General features: G+C 40.0%; 1 protein-coding gene and 1 long non-coding RNA gene across 3 annotated transcripts in view; one reads left to right on the top strand and one right to left on the bottom strand.

Annotated features, from left to right (window-relative positions):
- Positions 1-22,372, top strand: part of LOC128250428 (uncharacterized) — a 58,649-nt gene that overhangs the window by 9,839 nt on the left and 26,438 nt on the right. The gene's annotated exons all lie outside the window — the stretch shown is intronic.
- The window catches only part of LOC149131512 (uncharacterized), a 53,841-nt gene continuing 31,731 nt past the window's right edge, over positions 263-22,372 (bottom strand). The window contains exon 2 of the mRNA XM_089338911.1: positions 263-3,830. Coding sequence (XP_089195037.1) covers positions 1,156-1,758 — 603 coding nt within the window. The 5' untranslated portion in view covers positions 1,759-3,830 and the 3' untranslated portion in view covers positions 263-1,155. The remainder of the gene's footprint in view (positions 3,831-22,372) is intronic.

Raw genomic sequence — 22,372 nt, 5'->3', positions numbered from 1 at the left:
CAGATTCCATTTTAGTTCTGTTCCCATTCCTATCTCTAGTCCTATATCAATATGAATTTTAGAATCAGTTAGGTGTAATTAAGCTATCAAATATTTTATTAACTTTTATGGTAATAGTTTATTGTTAAAAGTAGGTATTACAAACTATTAATTCAATTAGCGAGTGAATTAGCAATGTCCCTATATTATTTTAATAAGCGAATATGCATTTGAGTAAAATAAATTTGATAGATGGATAAATTTACAAATACATTGACAAATAGATTTACATATATATTTACAAATAGATGTACAAATACCTGGTTGCATGGAATAGATTTGCAAGCAGATTTACAAAAAGAATTACAAATAAAATTACAAACAGATTTACAAATGCACAGAAATGTGGGATAGATTTACAAATACTGGCAGTGATACAGTTGAATCATAAAATTGATTGATTGTAATGGTAAAGTAATATCATAGTTGAATTGGTGGATGGTTGGATGGATGAGAGGATTGATGATGTGCACCTATGAAATGATTGATGGTTGATTATTATCAATTTTCCAGAGCCTCTTGATATCTTACATGTTTGATCTTGCTCCTCTGGAGCATGAATAAACAAATGATTTGGATTGCCAACTCTTGAGTATCCTACATACAGTTTGCCACGGGAAAAAACAGGTTCAGCAAAGTTTAGGACTACCACCTCCAAGGACTGTCCCTGGGCCTTGTTTATGGTCATTGCAAAACTCAGTTTTACAGGAAATTAGTCGCTTGAACTCAAATGGAATGTCAAGGAATCAGCAGAATTCTTGGTATGAAGCTAACCTCACCACTTGCTTTGCCAGTAATAATGGTTGCCTCTAAGACTCTTGGCATCATCTTCTTCATTGTAAGTCGTGTGCCATTGCAAAGCTTGGGTGGGTCCAGGTCTCTTAAAAGCATCACTGGTGCTCCAGTCTTGAGGTGCGAGTTGTGAGGTGGGAGAGCTGCTGGTGCCATGCTATTCAAAAATTCACTGGGATAGTTCACAACTTCATCAGAGTTGAGCACAGAGTCAATTGACTTGTAGCTGCAATGCTCACCAGGCAGCTGAGCCAGGAGTCTGATGTTCAAATCATCCACTGCCACATTCTTTGACGCTAAGATGGCATTTGTTCTCAGCCAGGTTTAATCTTTAAATTGAATCCCTAGGTTTAGAAACACTCTCATCATTAGTTCCTGTGCATCCAATACAATGTGTCCAAAAGGCAAACTGACCTGGTCACCCTGGCCACCAACCAGAGTGCCATTACCAACGTCCAATAGTTTCCGAGAGAAAGTTCCAGCTTCCGCGTCTCCACTGAGCCGCAATCTCATGTTTGTTTTGAGCCTTAACTTCTTCACACTCCTCGACAAGTAGGACGACTTTATACTAGCATTTAGCTTGTCAGCTCTTGTTCCCTTCGGTATCACTGGAAGGGTCTGTCTAAAGTTTCCTGTGAGCAGGATTGTTGTACCACCCATGAGTTGTGTATTGTGCATCAGATCCTGCAGTGCCCCATGGAGAGCCTCGAAGGTACCCTTATGGCTCATGGTCGCCTCATCCCAGATGATCAACTTGCCCTCACTCAGGAGCTTATTTTTTATTGTGTCACGACTGATGTTGCAGGTTGCCTTCTCTTTCTTAGACAGGTCCAAAGGGAGTTTGAAGGACGAATGGGCTGTGCAGCTACTATTCAGCAGGGTGGCAGCTATTCCACTCAAGGCCACTGCTAGGGCAATCTGTTTCATTTGTTGAATTTTCGCCAATAGAAGGTTGATAAATGTCTTGCCAGTTTCACCTGGAACATCCAGGAAAAACAGACCTCCCCTTTCACTTTCAATGCTTGAAATAATTGAGTTATAAACATCCCCTTGGTCCTCTATCAGTCAGTACTCGTTATCAGTAACATACACCATTTGTTTGGTATCATTGTTGATCTCCCACATGTACTCAATTGCTAGAGTACAGGTTACCTGTTCTAGTTGAGGCAGGCCAAAAGTAATGATTCCTTGGCCTCCCATAGCTTGGACTTGGGTGTCCAGGTCAAGTAGTGCCTCATGGTAAATTCCGTTACTGATGTCGATATACTTTCTGCTGAGCTCTGTCTCTGAATCCTGTGCAGGCTGTCCTCAACCATACTTTCTCTGTGGGTCCCAAAACTTGAGAGGCTCACCCAAGTCACATATCATTAGCATGATGGAAAATAACTGGTGCAGTTGACTTAGCGCTCTGCTGATTGCTGCCTCCTCCAATGTCTGGTTTCAGGGGAAATCATCCTCCAGTAGCCCATATTTGGCATAGGCTTCTCTGTAGGTCATACAGACCTCTCCATTATACCTTCACAGGTTTGTGAATGATGTAGGACCTCTGACAGTGTGCAGAAGCACTGCTGCTGATTGGGATGTACAGTGTACATCTTCCTATCCCTGAATTTGTGCTCCTTGCTTGCGCCTGTTCCATCTATTGTGTGCCCAGGTGTGGTAGACAGGAACCTCAACATACAGCAGTGTTCTTGCAAACTGGTCAATCTGACAAGCTTGAAGAAAGCTGTCAGGGTGCTTTCTGGTGGCTGGTCAACCACTTTTTGGGCAGTATCTTCCATAAAATATACACGCTGGCCATTTCCCAGATGAACAGCCAGATTCACCACTGTTGGATGCTGCTCATGGATTTCGAAGCCCAGGATGCGCCACATTGCCTCGTTAAAGAAAATATATCTGCATAACTGATATTGCTTAATTTTATTTGCCTGCTGGCCTCCTGTTCAACTCCAAATACTGCTATATCTGAGTCCTTATTGAAGTATTCACAAACATATTTGATGTTCTTTATGGTTTTGCATTCGAATGTTTTAGATAGTAATGGGTTGTAGGGCACACTCCATCTGTTGACAATTTCCATCTCTTGGTCATTGATTTTGAGCTTAGTAGTTTGTCCACCATCTTCTGGTTTGTGGCACCTGAATAAATTCCCCGGGGAACCTCTTGGTGCACTTGTTGTGCTCCATGCAAGGGGACCTAGAGTTGAGGTTTCCACAAGGACCATGTATCATCTGTGTCTTGATGGTGTTGCACAGTACCATATCATGCAACTCAGTACAAATGATCTGATCACTGTTCTCTGGTCTGATCCTCTCCTTGCTCCAGATAAATGTATGAGAATGAGGGAAGCCTCGCTTTTGCCACTCTATGGTGTACATCCTTGATTTAAGATCAAATATTTTTCCATCTTTTAGCAGCCATAACAGCTTCTTCTGCTTTTGGTAGAAAACCCTTGCAATAAGATGATCATGCCTGACAGTCCTGCTCTGGTCTTCAAGGAGGTAGTCCTGAATTTCCTTCCACTGTGGGTTACAGGTGAATGTTATAAAAGTCAGGCCGGCTAAACTTTGCACATAGGCCATGGTATCTTGGGTATGTTGATGCATGTACCATTGATGCACGTTCCATTTGGAGCTCTGCTATTATCTATCTGTCGACATCTGGGTCGAGCCTGCAGCGCTGGTTAATTTCCTCATTGCCACCACCCATGAAAATTACTTGGACATACTTGGGCTCTTCATCTGGCAGTGGTCGCAGGCTAGCCAAGTAGTGATAGCACTGCCCTTGGATCTTAGAGGTGGTGAAGAAACCTCAGTTTGTCAGGTCTTTGTCTGCACCAAAGAATGTCATCATAAATGATGCATTGTACTTCCAGATTTTACTACAAAAGTTCTTGGCTTTCCTCCAGCTTCTCTCTCTGTAGCAATCTCTGCTTGCCTTGCTCTTTCATGGGCTGCTCTGTCTGCAGTAAGGTGAGCTCCTCTCTCTGTAGCCGTCTCCTGATGAAATAAAAAAAATGATAAATATTTTTTCTTGTGAGTAACCACGTAAACATATGATTTTAAAAGTTTGTTCATTTTGGTGATGCTTATGTAAATAATATAGGATAATATGAAAGAAAACTTGTAGGGCTATAGTATAGGATAATAAAAACCTGGATTATTGAAATGCTTTACCACTTAAATACTTGTTCATTTTGGGCATACTTATGTAGGTAATATAGGATGGAAAACCTGGGAGTAATGTGACATGGAATGGTTGATTTGAAGTGGCTGACATGGGATAGGTGACATGGGATGTGTGACATGGGATTGGTGCTGAAGAACTCCGAAAACCAGCTCCCTTTTTCTGAATTTATAAATGAGATAATTATACACAAAATATGAAGCAAAACTTGTAGGGCTGTACAGTAGGATAATCAAAATCCAAATTACTTCAATTCTTTACCCACTTTAGTCGATTAAACTTAGTAAAACACTCAATCTTTGCATGAGCATAGCATATCTGCGAATACTTTTGCCACATTTGTCATTTGCATGCAGTTTTAGAGCTAAGTATTGCTCGCTTTCACGGTGGCATCGTGTTCTTGTACTTCAAAGCTATTAGGGTAGGAGGAGAAGGTGCACCATTAGACATACTTATAGCTTTCATTTTGTAGTTTAAAGATAGTAAATTAATTACTGTAGTTTAAGTGATAGAAAATAAAATTACTTACTTTTTAAAGAAAACTTCTTGTAAGAAAATCTGTGTTTTGTAGCTGGGGTTGTCACATGTTGTAGCTTATCGTAGCGTGGCTGTATCTCGCATTGCACAATATATGTGTGTGTGTGTGTGTGTGTGTGCGTGCGTGCAATATATATATATATATATATATATATATATATATGCAATCTAAAGAAGCAACTTCTCTGAATGTTTTTATATTCTTACGTCTTCTACTTTGAGTTGTGTGTGAAATGGAATTTAATTCAGCAATTTCTTTTATTTTGTAATATAATTACTTTAATCAACTTTCAATAATATGCATATACAAATAATAACTAGACGTTTTACAAAATTAAATTAGAAAATTGGACAAGACAGAGAACACAATTGAAAAAATTAAAAATTAAAAAGAAAAAGAAAAAAGAGAGAAAGAAAAAGAGAAAAAGAAAAAAACCTAAACAATTCACCACCTGGGATTGAAAAGTTGGGGTTGCTGGGAAAACTGTCTAATGGCTATTGAAGTACGCCAGCATGCTTGCAGCATTGCTGTGGGTGATGGCGAGGCTGATGTGCTGGAACAGCCAAGTGCCCTCATGAGCCTCACTAGTTATCTCTCCAAGGCGAGTTGCCAGTGAAGACAGGAATCTCGCAGTTAGTGGTCCGACCCCACCAAACGTCTCGAATGTCACAGGATGGAAAATGTAGTTGGTTGACAGATTGTGGTATTTTAGAATTTTGTTCCGCTCAGCTGCAAAAGCTATGGATCTTGCCATGACTGCAGCATCCAGGATGTGAGAAGATGTGAAGGAGTTGCTAACTGTGACATCCCAGACAAGGCATTTGCCTTACGGCCTGGGGCACAAGGTGAGGCCACCAGGTCTCTTCCCATCACACCTGGACAATCCAGATGGTTCCAAGATGGAGGGGATATTTTGCTCGGGCCAAGCTACTCTTGAGTATCAAATTCAACTTTGTATGATGCATGAAATGACCAGCATTCAAGCAGCAAGAAAGGCCATGGTGGCTTGTGGAGTCGAGGAGCCTGCTACAACAACAGATCAAACCCGTGCATATGTCAGCTCCCACTTTGAGGGCAATGGAGACATGAAGTTCATCCAAACTGAGTAGGCCATCAACATTAGCCACAGGGATGGCATCAATCCAGTCACCTGAGTATTTGGCGCTAGCAGACAATAAGCGGCACCTTGAAAAGTGGTCCGACTGGATGAAGAGGGAGTCAAAGGTCGCCTTCGAAATTATGTTGTCCCAAGCTCTCTGACTCCAACAGTCCTCCACCTTCCCAGGAGCAGACAAGCCCAATTCCTTCCAGTGTTGGAAAGCTTCATCCAAGTCCCTGTTGGAACTGGTCCATGTTGAAAAGGAGAGGATGTTGTTCATCAGGGTGGAGCAGGTGTGGGTGGAGGAAAGGAAGCAGGGAAGAGAGAGGGATGAACACTTATGAAGACCAAGACTTCCAAATTGCTTGGGCAATGCAGCCCAATCATAGGATGTTGGAGAGAGTCTGACATTGATTAAGCATTCGAGTCTCTCGAAGATTAGGTTGTCGAAGCATTGGAGGCATGAATTGGTAAGATGAGCTGACTAAATACAGAAGCTTAGGGATTGAGAGGTAATTCCTAAGTATCAAAAAGCCTTGATGGGGTTCAACAGCTTCAATATTTTTCAGTAATTGCTCAAGGGCAGCCACCTTCGACTGGAAGATGAACTCAAGACAAGGTCAGTGACTGGGGCTCCTAGGGAGTACCAAGCCGGTGGGAGAGGGACTGCAATGGAAGGGAAGAACTCTGCAAAAAGGTCAATAGTTGGTTGATGTTGAGAAGCTGGGTGGTTGAGGATCCAGAGCTCACATTTGGAGCTGTTTACTTGGAGATCCTGGCGACCAAGCTCCCTAACCATCATGTTTGCAATGGTGAGAACCCTGTCCAGAGGACCTCCAAACAAACATTGTTAAGATACTAGATGTTGAGGTCTAGCTCGACCCCCATCTTGGTGATGTCATCAATGCCCAATGTGATCAGAGTGAGCCTGAGTGGGTTGCCCTGTTGGATTCCTGAGGCAGCGGTGATGATTTGGTCACTGAAAGAAAGATAGGAGGGTTCCCGATAAGCCTGCCATACAAGGCGGTAGAGTTGTGAGACTTTCTCTCTTACTGACCTGAGGACAGCATCACAGCTGATGGAGTTGAAGGCATTCTTAAGGTCAAGTTTGAGGATGACCTTGGGTGACAAGGAGGGCAAGTTGGCATAGGCTCTGGTGGCGTGGGCAGCAGTCTCACATCCCAATTTGGTGCCCACTCCTAGCTGGGTGGGGGAAAATTCCTCCTCCAATAAGCTAGAGACCGATTGTAAGCACACCTTTGCGGTGAGATGGCGAAGGGTGTAGCCGAGTGCAATGGGGCACAGGTCTCCATTGAGTTTAGTGAGTCCGAATAATTTTTCACTGAAGAACAGTGGGTAGATATAAGGGAGGACATTCGCTGAAGAGAACTGGTTTACAAACTGAGTCAAATTCTCCAAGAGCCCAAGTCCAGCATCACCGGCTGATAAGGAGATACCATCCTTGAGGTGTTGAGGCTGAAGGCCATCAATTCCCACACCTAATCCAGCAGATTTTTCAATTTATGTTAAGAATTAAACAGTTTCAGCTATGGAACAAAGTCAAAGCCATTATGTTTAGTTTTATTGCGTTGATAAAATTTTAATAAATCTTAATATGGTGATTTAAAAGCAAATAGAAAAACACTTTATCTTTCACTTGTTAGTTTTACATCTTAACTCATATTCAAGAACAATGTATTAAAATATGCTTTTCCCTTCAGTAAACACATTCTCTCTCTCTCTCTCTCATTCTCTCTCTCTCTCTCTCTCTCTCTCTCTCTCACACACACACACATTCCCTGTCTCTTTGTCTCTTTCTCTGTCTCATTCTCTCGTGTTGTAACTTATCATAGTGTGGTCGTATCTCGCATTGCACAATAAAAATGTTTAAGATGTTATGGTGATTTGGATTTAACTCATCAAATTAATCTCATGGTGAACCAACTTCCACGAATCCTGCAGCTGAGTAGATGTGTTATTGATTTGTAAACATGCGCTACAGCACCCCCACCCAGGGGCCCATTATAGATTTTTATTGAAATCCAATTAGCCTATAATTGAACTGGATGTTAGTTTAACATGTATGCAAAGTTTCGTCAAGATTGGTTCACTGGTGTAGGCAGCAAGATGGTAACAGACAAAGATAGACAGACAGAAATTGCCATTATGTATAAGAAAGCCACCTGCGAACAGTTGTAAAGTTTCCCATATTTCCTCAAAGCTACGTATTCCTCATACCCACCTTTCTTTCCCTTCTTCTACAAAAGTTACTTGTGTGCACACACGCATGTGTGCCTGTATCTATTTACGAAAGTATGTATGCAGTGTGTGTATATATCCCTGAATGACAGCTGTATTAACATTATTCTCCCACTGCTACTCCATATTTCTCATTTACACAACTGTGTTCTTCCCTTCCCTGATATCAGCCACACTCACTATGCCACCACATTTCCCTCACACTAACAGTCTTGCACCCTTCTCATTTTATCACTCCCCCAGAGGGCCGATTACAGACATTTATTGAACTCCAATTAGCCTATAATTGAACTGGATGTTAGTTTAACATGTATAAAAAGTTTCATCAAGATTGATTCACTGGTGTAGGCAGCAAGATGGTAACAGACAGATCGACAGACAGAAATTGCCATTTATGTATAAAATATTTCTGAAGTTTAATCGGAATCTTTATTTGCTGCCAATTAAAACTGTGCTTGTGCGTTGGATTTGAAAAATTCTCCGTATATATATAAAATCCGAGATGTGTGTGTGTGTGTGTGTGCGTGATTGTACTTTATGCACGTCCACAAATTAGCACGCATGTCGCTCCAATTTTAGGAGATTTGTCATGACCTTATCTGCATTTTCGCCAACTTTTTCTCTCAGAGGCACCCGCGTATAGCTGTAAAAATCAATAAACTTTTACCAATTTTGAAGTTTGTTGACATGGCGAAGTCAAATCTGTGCGTACGCGCGTGAAGGAGAGAGAGAGCGAAAGAAAGAAATAGTGTATTTGTGACAGGGGGGATGATACAGTCTTTGCTAGCGTCTAACAAAAAAAATGAAAAAGTGGGTAAGGCAGACAGAAATCAAAGCAATTTTTTCTAAGCAAGACAGAGTTTACTTTGCTAGCGTCTAACAAAAAAAAACAAACTAAAAAGTGGAAGAGGGAAGCGAAGCGAAGAAAATGTAGGTAAGGAAGACAAGAGTAAGTGTAAAATGTAAAATGCATTTTTTTTTTCTTAAACATGAAATATAGTCTAAAATATACGATGTTTTTGAAAGACACTATATTCTATAATGAGATTATATATACTTTCTCACACAACAATTCAAATATATTTATTTTAAATCATTTATTTGTTTTAAATCGTTCATCTTTCTCCCCCCTCTCACTCTCACACACACGCACATAGACTACTTTGAGAGCGAAAGAGTTTTGTTTATATTTCACAACTATGAAACAAAAACGTATGTAACAATTTGTCAGTCACTGCCCCCAACCCGTTTTTCGGACCACAAAAATGGTTTGGTAATTTTTCAGATTAACATCCGCACGATTTCCACTAGGGTGTTACGGTTAGGGGGTTAGGGTTTTAGGGTTTTAGGGTTAGGGCTAAGGTTAGTGTTAGGATTACGATTAGGGTTGGTGTTAGGGTTACGGTTTTAGGGTTAGGGTTAGGGTTTAGGGTTAGGGTTAGAGTTAACCTAGAAGGGACAGGCCCCTTATTTTTTGGTTAAGGCTGTTGGTAAGTTTTCCTAAGTTACTCCCATCTACATCCCCAATGCAAACCTTCAGATCAACCTTTTCCTATGCAGATCTCTACTGCAACTTTAAGAAAAAAACAGTCAATGAGTGGAAATAACCAATAAACTGATTCCTTATGGGATTTCCCAATCAAATTGCCAGCAAACCATTTTCAGCCAAACCAATTTCAACGGATTTCGCTCAAATCTGATGTCCACGTTACTTATTTTGGTTTGAAATAAAGCACTTGATCGCTTAATTCTGAGCAGCGCTGAGCTATACTACTAGTAATATATAAGGTTGAGACATGTGTTATTTGATTTCTAATTTATATGTTAATGTTTTGGCGTATCCACTGATGAGAACTTCACCTTGCAAATTATTTTATTTGCTAATTAAAGTTTGAAACCTGAGGTCTGGCTGTAAAACATGGTAAATGTTTTTATTTTTCATTCCTTTCGAAATTGCTATTAACTGTGGTTTGGACTTTTTGACTGTTCTTTCTAGTATGTCAGGCAACCTGTTAAAGGCTTGCCTCTTGGTGTTTAAATGTACACTAATTTATATATATATATATATATATATATTGAACATGATAGGGGTGGCAGGAGGCTGTGTAAGACGGCCTCTCGTTTGGCTTATGGTAAGGCCTGTGTGTATCTGAGCCCAAGTCTAGAGTGACATCTAGAAAGTCCACAGTGGTGAGGTTGTTCTCGATAGTAAATTTGAGTCCCATGAAGCCTAGGGTGCTAGGGCATTAATCAGGTCCTTCCTAAGCCTGTCAAGTGTGTGCTCATTGGTTCCTCTAGAGATGGCCAGAACATCACATCTGTAGAGACTGAAAAGGACTGAAAGGAACTTCTTCCCTAAGGTATCCGGGATGTATAGTCCAATGAGGTCACATATGTTGGCACTGTCGTAGGCTCCCATCAGCACATCGAAGGAATACTCGGGGTCAGATTGCTTGACCCACGTCGAATCTTTATTGTACAGCACCATTCTCCTGGCGTGCATGATAACGCCTATGTCTGTTGGATTGCTTGACCCATGTTGAATCTTTATTGAACAATACCATTCTGACATGCATGATAACGTCTATGTTCCTATTGCTAATGTCCATGAAGCTCTTAGCAAAGGAAAGTGCCTTGATCAGCAACCCTTTCGATAGACGGGTAAAAGTTGACTGTGTCAAATTGTGTGAACCTTGCTCTGCCCCTCCCTCAGTTGGCATTAAACCATGAGGTCACCACTCTGGTGCCGCACCATAGGGAGAGGCCAGAGGCTCTCCTTTTATTGTTGTTAATCTTCCTCAGTATATGTTTGCTTGCCTGACCAATCTCAGATTTGGCCACATTGATCAGGTGGCGTTTGGAGTTAGAGACAAAGTTCAGTTTGTGGTCTTTGATTGTGATGAAGGCACTTCTCTTGGTTAAAATTTCTACTCTATTGGTTATACCTAAGCTAATAGCTATCTGTTTGGCTTCACTGTTAATGTTGTATGTGTTTGGGGAAGCACACCTATATTTCTGTGTCATGTAATTGTCTATGAGACTATCATAAGTGTGTGTCTCTATCCTATATATGTTTTTAATCTTATCCGAGAAGAGTAAGGATCTGTTGGAGTTTTTAGTTGTTCTGTGTCTGTACAGTGTTTGTGGTCAAATGAGGAAGAGGACTTATGGAATCTTAGCTTGTGGATGACACCCAGTAGGTCCGCTTAAAAGGCTTCGAGCTCTTTAATCCTGGGTGGGAACCTCCTAGACCTGATCCCGAACGTGTTGGCCTCAGAGGGTAGCGTGTTTAGTCGTAGAAATATACCTTCTACCTCATATGCCATATGAGGTCTATCATTTTCTCTAGCAGCATTTTTGTATAGACTTCATTGAACAGTGTTGGAATATTCTTTGTAGAATATCCAATGTCATAACGTTCCATGTTGTCTGAAAGTTCATGGCAATTGTGAATGTGTAGAAGCACAAGGTGTCAGTGCAGCTATCAAGCGTAAACCACGTGGTGGCCTTCATAAGACACTCTGTGTCTGGGTTGTGTATCATATATCCAAAAAGTAAGGACACTCTAAAGCATAGAGCAGTAATGTATTTATATACAATGTCCAGTCATAGAGTGATCAATGGTTTCACATCCATAAAGGGCTTATTCCTATGGACGACTCATCCGACTCTAAAGCCGAAGGCATATAATTCTTCATATCTAGGAGGTAGGAATCTGTTACAGTCAGTTAGTAAGTAACCAAAGAATAAACATTCCTGGTTGGCGAGGATGGTTTATCTCTCTTAGAACAGTTCAAAAAAGGGAGAATAGGGATTTTCGCCCTTAGGCTACCTTTAGTTCATAAGGACCTTTTCGGATCTAATTGATGAATGGGAAATTCCATGCTTGCAGCTGGTAGCATTTGAAATAGATGCAGAAGCTGCAAATTTCTTGACGTGAGTTCAGTAACCCTGGTTTCAGGGAGTCTGAGGATCCTTGCTTGCTCAGCTATGCAAAGCTTGTAGGATCCCGGCTACACTATTATCCTCCACTTGATATTGTATGGGCTCCCCTCATCTTTGAGGCGCCACACATGGCTTGACAGGGATGAGATAAATCGTCTTTCTGGAATCCTGAAAGAGAACTTCTGGTTGTACAGGTGCTGCTTGAAGACAGTCCTGGCTGACTTGATATATTTCTGGGCTTGAGTGTTGGTTGAGATCACATTTCTGGCGCAACTTCTGTTGGCTCCAGACCTGGAGTTGTTGTTACTTCTGGTGTTATTGGAGCTGCTATTGGTGCTGTCATTGTGAGGCGTGGGTCCAGTGATATCACTGCGGCTGCTGGTGTTGGCGTAGTCATCATCTCTGGCTGTAGTGCTGGTGTTGGGGTCGTTGGCATCAGTGCTGGTGTTTCTGCCACTGTCGCTACTACCGTCGATGTTGATGGATGATCCATTGCTGCTGTTACTATGGTCAGTATATATATATATATATATATATATATATATATATATATATATATATATATATACACATATATATTATAACTGAAAGGCTCTGATTTCTAGTACTCCAAGTTGCCTGTTTCCAACCATCAGCTGGTTACCAAGCCTGGTTTTCTTTTGAATATTTGCTGTCTGAATATTCCTTGAAATATGAAATAAAGATATGAAGTAAATGCCTATCATTATGTTCTTTCATTTAGAAAACTTTGTGAACAACAGGAGTGAAAACAGCTACTTCAAAAGTAGAGCCCTGTATGAAGATGGATAGATACAACTGATAAGGAACAAAGATCAATTTGACTTCTTCGCCTAAAATATTCCAGTTTCGTTGAGAAAGTATTATATAAAATGCATGGTGTGTCCATTTTTCCAAAAGCAGAGACCCCGGGCATTGTAAAGAGGAAAAATTATAACTGCCACAATTTATATAAAGGAAACCTTTGATTTCAGTAAATAGGACTTAGCATTACTGTAGATACAAACCTTGCTGTTGTTAATTTTCTTGATGCAACATTAAGGTAGATAATGATAGTTTTGAACCATACCACAAACCAAATGAGAAGTTAGTATACATAGACAATCAAATCACCCATTTTGTATACTGAGGAACTTGGCTGACAATATTAGTGAATTGGTATCTTTGTTATCTTCTGACAAAGATGCTTTTATGAGTGCACCTGGGTGTTATAATAAAGTGCTTAGAAATTGTGAGTTCTCTGATAAGATTAGATATATAAAAAAAAAAACACTGTGAATATACAGTGCAAGAATAGGAATAGGAATATTTTATGGTGCAACTCAATATTTAGCTTAGCAGTATAAACTAACAGAGTGAGAGAATTTCTTAATTTAATAGGATCTTCTCTGTTTGGCTGCCACTTTTCAATTTCTTCAATTTCTGTTCCAATTGATTTCATATTTGTTGAGTTGATGTAGTTTTGTGTTCTAATTATTGACATGAAATTCATTTTTTCTCTAACCAATAAACAAACAGTTAATAGCTTTTAAATTTTACAAATTTTGGGTAATTTTAGCCAATCAAAAGCCACAAACATATAGGTACCTGTTTCCATAGTAACAAGCCAAGCATTAGAACTCTTGTTTACAAAAAACCACATGTGTTTACAAATTGATATTTTATGCTGTTTTCCTGCTTGTATCCATCTGTTGCTGTCTTCAGAAATTTTGTGTTGCATTTCCCATCACTTGAATGTTTAAAGCTATCAAATATATGTTGTTAACTTGTTTTATGACCATTTTCGCTTACTAAATGCTTAAAGCATGTGCTATAATTGCAATGGTGATATTGTTTTCTCATCTTACAATTGCAGTCGCACACAAAATGACAGCTAGTAAATCCTGTTTTTTTGACTGAGTAAAAATGATCAGACATTAAATCTCTGTAACTTTTTTTATTTCTGAAACAAGCGAACTAGGCCCTGAGGTTCAGCATGAAAAATTACATCAATACACCAAATTTGAAAATTTTCACTTTATTTTAAAATTTCAAAAAGTACAGCCACACAGAAAAGATCCATTTGATATATCACCATTCCATATATATATATATATATATATATATATATATATTCCTAGTTTTCCCATTATACCAATGCTCAGACAACACCACTGACCAAACACGAATAAATAGGGAAAATAATCTTATTCAAAAATACAGACCACAGCTCAACATACTCTAACATAAGCCCCCTCCCCAGGTGCACGCCCAAAACAAAGACACACAGATATGCAAAATCACACACATCAATACAATGCAAACCTCCGACACGAACACACTTACACACATATATACACACACACACAATCACAGTATCTCCACACCAGAGCACAAACCCACATACATTTCAAGAAAAAACACATGCATATATATACTTACAATACAATTGTAGCAACCACAACCAACACCCATACACACATATGTAAACAGGTACATGCACACACCTACACACCACTCCGGCAACCACAAATCATATTCACACACGCATATTTGCATACATATGTACACACACATACAAACACCATACGCCTGTTCCCCAGTAAAAATGTCACACACACACTCAAAAGAAAAACACACACAATACAATCCCAACAATCACAACAAACACCCACAAGCACACATGCACAGAAGCATGCACACACAATGACACACCTCCCCGACAAATACAAGCCACATAGACGCACTCACACAAACACACGCACACGTATACACACATATACTGTATTAACAATACAAACAAAACTAATCACTCACAATTACAGCGCACACACACATGTACACATATACACCAGGAAACTACACAAACCATACCCACGTACACACACATACAAACGCATACCCAGTACCAACATACACGGAACACACATGCACACACATACACCTCACCTGGATAAACCCAACGTACAAGGACACCTAATAAATACAACACACACATACATGCTCACACACACATACACCCTCATGCACACACATACAGTTGCTCCCTCACACACACACGCACCACAATGACAACTCAAACACAAACATACTTAGAGAAACACACAAACTCACGTACACACATATAACACCCCCACCAACACACAACACAAATAAACATACGTACACATACAGACATACACATACATATGAACCATCACACACACATACGGTTGCTTACACACACACACACACCACAATGGGTATTTAAAACAACACACTCACTCAGACACAGAGAGAGAGACACACACACACTCACGTATACACACACTCCCACATTCACACAAAACACTCCCACGCACACACACAGATGCACACAGATGCACACATACACACACACACATATGTACACACCCTCACACATACATACGGTTGTGCTCTCTCTCTCACACACACATCACAAGGACGATTAATACAACACGTACATACTCAGAAAAATAGATATAAGCACAGTCTCACGTACACACACCTAACATCCCCACCGACACAAAAAACACACAAACACACATACACACGCACTCACAAACGCACTCACGCACACACATGAACAAACACATATACACATACACACACATGCGCACACACAACACCCTAACAAATATTAATCACACACATACACACTCACACAAACGTGCACACACATACACACACCATCCTACCATAGATAAAAAAACACACACATACTCATATACACATGCCACACACGCACACATACAGACATAGACATACACATACATATGAACCATCACACACATACGTTTGCTTACACACACACACACACCACAAGGTATTTAAAACAACACACCCACTCAGACAGAGAGACACACACACACTCCCACACTCACACAAAACACTCCCACGCACACACACAGATGCACACATACATACACACACATACGCACACATACGTACACACCCTCACACATACATACGGTTGCTCTCACACACACGCACACCACAAGGACGATCAAAACAACACATACACACTCAGTCTCACGTACACACACCTAACATCCCCACCAACACAAAAAACACTCAAACACACACTCATATACACATTCCACAATAAACTCTGGGACCAATAAAAACGGCACACACACACAGACACACACACACCCACACCTACACACACGGACACAAACACACATATATACACACACATAGAGATGTGCACAAAACCAGTCCCAAAAACCAGTGAACCATGACAGACTGTCACAGACCAACCAAAAATAAAAAAATCTTCTTTAACTCTTCTTCCCTCCCACCCCAGCTAGCCAGTCATACTGTCTCTTAAGACAGTAAAACATTCCTTCAATATACACAAGAGAAAAAGGCCAGGTCAGTTCCTTCTCAATTTTATTCGATTGTCAAAGAATATGTATAAGAATATGTATATGTATTTTTCCATATGTGTATTTTCATACACTGTTTTTAACACTGTTTTTAACAATTTCACCTTAATATCAGAGAATGTGTGACAATCAGTATGTAACACTACAAAGTTCATACAAAGCTTTATACTTTAAATATATTTTATCATCAAAGAATGTATATATGCATTTTAATACTCAGACTGTTTTTTAACATTTTTTATTATTCTCAAAGACTTTTGATAATCTTTTTCTAAAAAAGTGAAACCGGTTAAGTAAATAAATATTTTTAAAAAATAAGTGCATTTTCAAACCTTCTTTCATATATATTTCCACTCGTACGGTATTCCACAACTTTACTTTATTATATATATATATATATATATATACATATATATATGTATATATATATATATATATATATATATATATATATATATATATATATATATATATATATATATATATATATATATATATATATATATATATATATATATATATAGGCGCAGGAGTGGCTGTGTGGTAAGTAGCTTGCTTACCAACCACATGGTTCCGGGTTCAGTCCCACTGCGTGGCACCTTGAGCAAGCCTCTTCTACTATAGCCTCGGGCCGACCAAAGCCTTGTGAGTGGATTTGGTAGACGGAAACTGAAAGAAACCCGTCGTATATATGTATATATATATATGTATATGTGTGTGTTTGTGTGTCTGTGTTTGTCCCCCTAGCATTGCTTGACAACCGATGCTGGTGTGTTTATGTCCCCGTCACTTAGCGGTTCGGCAAAAGAGACCGATAGAATAAGTACTAGGCTTACAAAGAATAAGTCCCGGGGTCGATTTGCTCGACTAAAGGCGGTGCTCCAGCATGGCCGCAGTCAAATGACTTAAACAAATAAAAGAAAGAATATATATATATATATATATATATAAAAATCAAAAAAAGCAACACGGATTTTCAAGGTTATTGCAGTACGCAATAACCTATGTGAATAGGTACATCTCTTGATGGTATCCAAAATGTATGACCCGACAGGATTGTTGATTTCAGCCCCATCAAAGCTCCCCATAGAGGCATCAAACAATGGATCGCCTTTTTTCTTCACCCTGAAGGAATCATCATGGACCAGAATTGACCTTCTAGCATTCATGATGATTCTGACTCAACGGAACTCCAGCACAGCTGCAATAGACTGGTTCTGTGGTATCAAGAAAAAATCAGCCTGCAAATTCACCCAGTTCGACATTGTTGAGTTCTACCCTTCCATATCTAAGGCCCTCCTCTTGAAGGCCCTAGCTTTTACTGGACAATTTACTAGCATTAGTGGTGCGTTTACGTTCATGTAACTTAGTAGTCCAGTAAAAAAGGCCAATAAAAATAGTACCAGACATAAGGAAAGACCTGGTGTCAATTTCTTCCATTAAAATTCTTCAAGGTGGTGCCCCAGAATGGCCGTAGTCTGATGACTGATACAGATAAAAGAACCTCTCAATTCCTTGGTAACACTAAGGGAAGTAACACTTGTTCACCTATCATATTAATACTATGGCATTGAAACCTCTCACAGTCACTAAAAATAGCAACCCAACTGCTTTTAAATCAGATCCCAATTCTGGAAGTTCAAGAACCAAATGAAGGGCAGATATTGAATCTTGGGATCATTCTGATTCCAAAATGGTGTAATATGTCTATGTAGAGCAAATGTAGACGCTCATTCAAATGGCTGATGGGCACATAATGTCATTCTTTAAATGGAGATAGAAAATTCCACAGTTACTTTGTAAACAAAACATAGACATATATATGAAGAAAATTTGAGTCTGAAAAGTCATCTATACAGCTTAGCACTGTATAGATGCAATGCCAATAGTCACTCTCTGACCAGCCATAACAACCAAACTTAAATAATATATGTACTTCTTTTTTGGATATATGAGCTACTGCTGAGTGTATATATCTATTATTAATAAACACAAAATTTTGTCTGTCCGTCTGGGACCTCTGTATCTAAAGCTTAGCACTTTATAGGTGTGAAACCAATGGTTACTTTCTGACCAACCATAAAAGGGTTGGCAACGAGTACAGTGAAGAATTCTGGGTAGAAGTAGGGGTCCATCAAGGTTCAGTCCTCAGCCCCCTCCTGTTTATCATAGTCCTCCAAGTAATAACACAGGAATTCAAGACGGGATGCCCTTGGGAGCTCCTCTATGCTAATGACCTTGCCCTAATTGCTGAGTCACTATCAGAACTAGAAGAGAAGTTTCAGGTGTGGAAGCAAGGACTAGAGTCGAAGGGCCTTAGAGTCAACCTAGCTAAAACCAAAGTCCTAATAAGTAGGAAGGTAGACAAAACACAAACCCCTTCAGGTAGATGGCCCTGCTCAATCTGTAGAAAAGGAGTAGGTAGAAACTCCATAAGATGTACCCAGTGTAAGCTATGGACACATAAGAGGTGCAGCAATATCAAAGGACGGCTAACTAGCAAGATAGTTTTTGTATGTGGCAGATGCTCAGGAGCAATAAACACGGAGAATGTGTAGAAAACAACCTTTACCACACTCCAGGGTGAAAAACTAGAAGTAGTTGATAGCTTTTGCTACCTAGGTGACCAAATTTGTAGCGGGTGAGGGTGCACTGAAAGTGTAGCTGCTAGAATAAGAATAGCCTGAGCAAAGTTTAGAGAGCTCTTACCTCTGCTGGTGACAAAGGGCCTCTTACTCAGAGTAAAAGGCAGACTGTATGACGCATGTGTATGAACAGCCATGCTACATGGCAGTGAAACATGGGCCGTGACTGCTGAGGACATGCGTAAGCTTGCAAGGAACGAAGCCAGTATGCTCCGATCGATGAGTAATGTCAGTGCTAATACTCAACAGAGTGTAAGTGGCTTGAGAGATAAGTTGGACCTAAGGAGCATCAGATGTGGTGTGCAAGAGGGACGACTGCACTGATATGGTCATGTGGCAAGAACGGATGAGGATAGCTGTGTGAAAAAGTGCCACACCCTAGTAGTTGAGGAAACCTGTGGAAGAGGTAGACCCAGGAAGGCCTGGGATGAGGTGGTGAAGCACGGCCTCCGAACTTTAGGCCTCACCGAGGCAATGACCAGTGACCGGGACCTTTGGAAATATACAGTACGTGAGAAGACCCGGCAAGGCAAGTGAGAGCATAATCTGTGATCTCTGTCAGAAGAGTAGCCAGCTCACTAATTCGTAACTTTACTTCATTGGACACTAAAAACCCTGATTGCGAAGACCTGTTGAGGCAAGTGAATTTGGAATTTGGAATTTGAAATCTGTTGGGGCAAGTGAAATCGTAATTGAACCATACTCGATGACTGGCACCATACCAGTGGAGCACCAACAACACTGTTGAGCATGTTCATTGTCAGAGCAGCTGTCTGGCTTCCATGCTAGTGGCTCGTAAATAGCACCATTTGAGCGTAATCATTACCAGCGTTGCCTTCTAGCACTTGTACTGGTAGCACGTTAGAAAACCATTTGAGCGAGGTCGTTGCCAGTGCCGCTGGACTGGCTTCCATGCAAGTGGCACGTAAAAAACACCTTTTTGAGCATGGCTGTTGCCAGTATCATGTGGCTGGTCCTCGTGCCGGTGGAACGCAAAAGCACCCACTACACTCTCGGAGTGGTTGGCGTTAGGAAGGGCATCCAGCTGTAGTAACTCTGCCAGATCAGATTGGAGCCTGGTGCAGCCTTCTGGCTTGCCTGTCCTCAGTCAAATCTTCCAACCCATGCTAGCATGGAAAGCAGACGTTAAACGATTGATGATGATGATGATGATATATATGTGTATGTATGTGTGTGTATGAATGCATGTCTGTATGTATGTATTTTTATGGTTTATATATATATACACACACGCACACATAGATGATGATGATGTATGTATGTATGTATGTATGTATGTATGTATGTATGTATGTATGTTTGTATGTATATAGGCATAATAAACCTAAACAGGTTTTGTCAGTTATTTCTGGTGAGAACCTAGATGTAGGTTTATGTTAATTACAGCTGGTTCTCATAACCTCTTTCCATGTAATAAAAACCTGACTATTTAATAAAATAAATAAAAAAAACATTAATTAAGCATAAACTTAACACTAATTATACATAAAGTTAATAAGAGAGAGAGCGAGCGTGTGTGTGTGCATGTGAGTGCATGTGTGTGAGTGCGTGTGTGTTTGTGTGTGCAAGTGTGTGGTCACTTGACCTGCTAGACATAGGAGCCAAATCTCTGTGAAATCACTCTTTATTGCAGTGGTTCTTTGATAACTTTGATTTTGTGACACTCAGGAGATTCAAAATAATAATGATGATGGTTTCAAGTTTTGGCACAAAGCCAGCAATTTTAAGGAAAGGGTGCAAGTTGATTACACTGATTCCAGTACTTGACTGGTACTTGATTTTATCGGTTCATGACAGTGGCATGTATAGTGAGAGTGGATGATACCCTGAGCATCTCTTAAGTTTGCCCTGCCACCATCCCTGGCGCCCCAAGATTTTACAGGCTAATACAGCTGACCTAAAAGTGCCTCCCCTATAAAAGTGTCACTCAGGGTGGGCACCCCCATATCCCAGCTATGCTACTGGCCATGAAGGGATAAAATGCAAAGTTGGACTCAGAGGAAATTGAATTTACAATGTAACAACAACCTTACTTATACAAGCGAATGAGGGGAAGACTTCTCGGCTTTCGTGCTACTGGTTAGAAATAGCAACCAAATCATTATCAAATCACATCCTACTGTCTTATAAAAGAATGAATGAAGGACACATTTGATAATGCCCTGAATATATTATGTGAAGAATGTATGTGAGTGTGTGTGTGTTTGCATGTGTGTGTGTGTGTGTGTGTTTGCATGTGTGTGTGTGTGTGTGTGTGTATACACTGCTAAGCATAATTTTAGGTGCAGGCAAGGCTGTGTGATAAGAAGTTTGCTTCCTAACTACATGGTTCTGGGTTCAACCCTACTGTGTAGCACCTTGAGAAGGGGTCTTCTATTAGGTTGTCAAGAAAGTTCTTGTGGAGTTTTAAATTTTTGTTTTAAATGATGTATTTTAAAATTAATTTTCATTAAATTACTTTAACTTTATAAATCATTTTAAAGCCCATTTTTCGCTCTATCTAATCGTGTTGCTCATTTTCTTTTTGAATAATTAGGCCATTTTTTCTGGAATGTTCAACATGGACAAAAAGCAAATTTGCACAATTTTCTTATTCTAGTTCAAACTAGACCGAAAAGCTGCTGAAACATCTTGCGAAATCAACGATGTGTTTGGCCCAGGAACCACTAATGAACGTACAGCACAATGGTGGTTCAAAAAATTTCATAGTGGTGATGAGTCTTGAAGACGATAAGCTTAGTGGTTGGCCATTGGATGTTAACAATGATCAACTAAGAGCCTTACTGGAAGCCAATCCATGCACAACTGTTCAAGAGCTTGCTTCTGAATTAGACGTAATGTATACAACAATATGCAACCACTTGAAAGAGATTGGAAAACTAAAATACTTCAGAAATGGATGCCACACGAATTGAACGACAACAAAAAAACACACCGTTTTGAAGTGTCATCTTCCCTTCAACGACTTCATCGCCACCAGAACACAGGATTTTTACACTACTGGCATAAATAAACTTGTTTTGCATTGGCAAAAGTGTGTTGATTCTGATGGTGTTTATTTCGATTAATAAAGTTTTGTTTGAGCCGAGATATATGCATCTGAATTTAAAGGTTAAAAACCACAAGAACTTTCTTGACAACCTAATACTATAGCCTTGGGTCAACCAAGATGGATTTGGTAGACAGAAACTGAAATAAACTGTTGTGTGTGTGTGTGTGCCTTTGTGTCTATGTTTGTCCCCCACTGCTGCTTGACAACTGACGTTCATTGGTTTACATCCCTATAACTTAGCAGTTCAACAGAAGAACTGATAGAATAAGTACCAGGCTTTACAGAAACAGAGAAGAATGATAAGTACTGGGGTCAATTTGTTTGTCTAAGATTCTTCAAGGAGGTGCCCCTGTATAGCCACAGTCTAATGACTGAAACAAGTAAAAGACAAAAGATATACATATATAT

The sequence above is a fragment of the Octopus bimaculoides genome, chromosome 21 (assembly GCF_046866305.1).
Source record: "Octopus bimaculoides isolate indiv1 chromosome 21, ASM4686630v1, whole genome shotgun sequence".
Lineage (NCBI taxonomy): Eukaryota > Metazoa > Mollusca > Cephalopoda > Octopoda > Octopodidae > Octopus > Octopus bimaculoides.
Note: the sequence above shows the minus strand (reverse complement) of the source record. Positions and strands in the feature narration are given on the sequence as shown.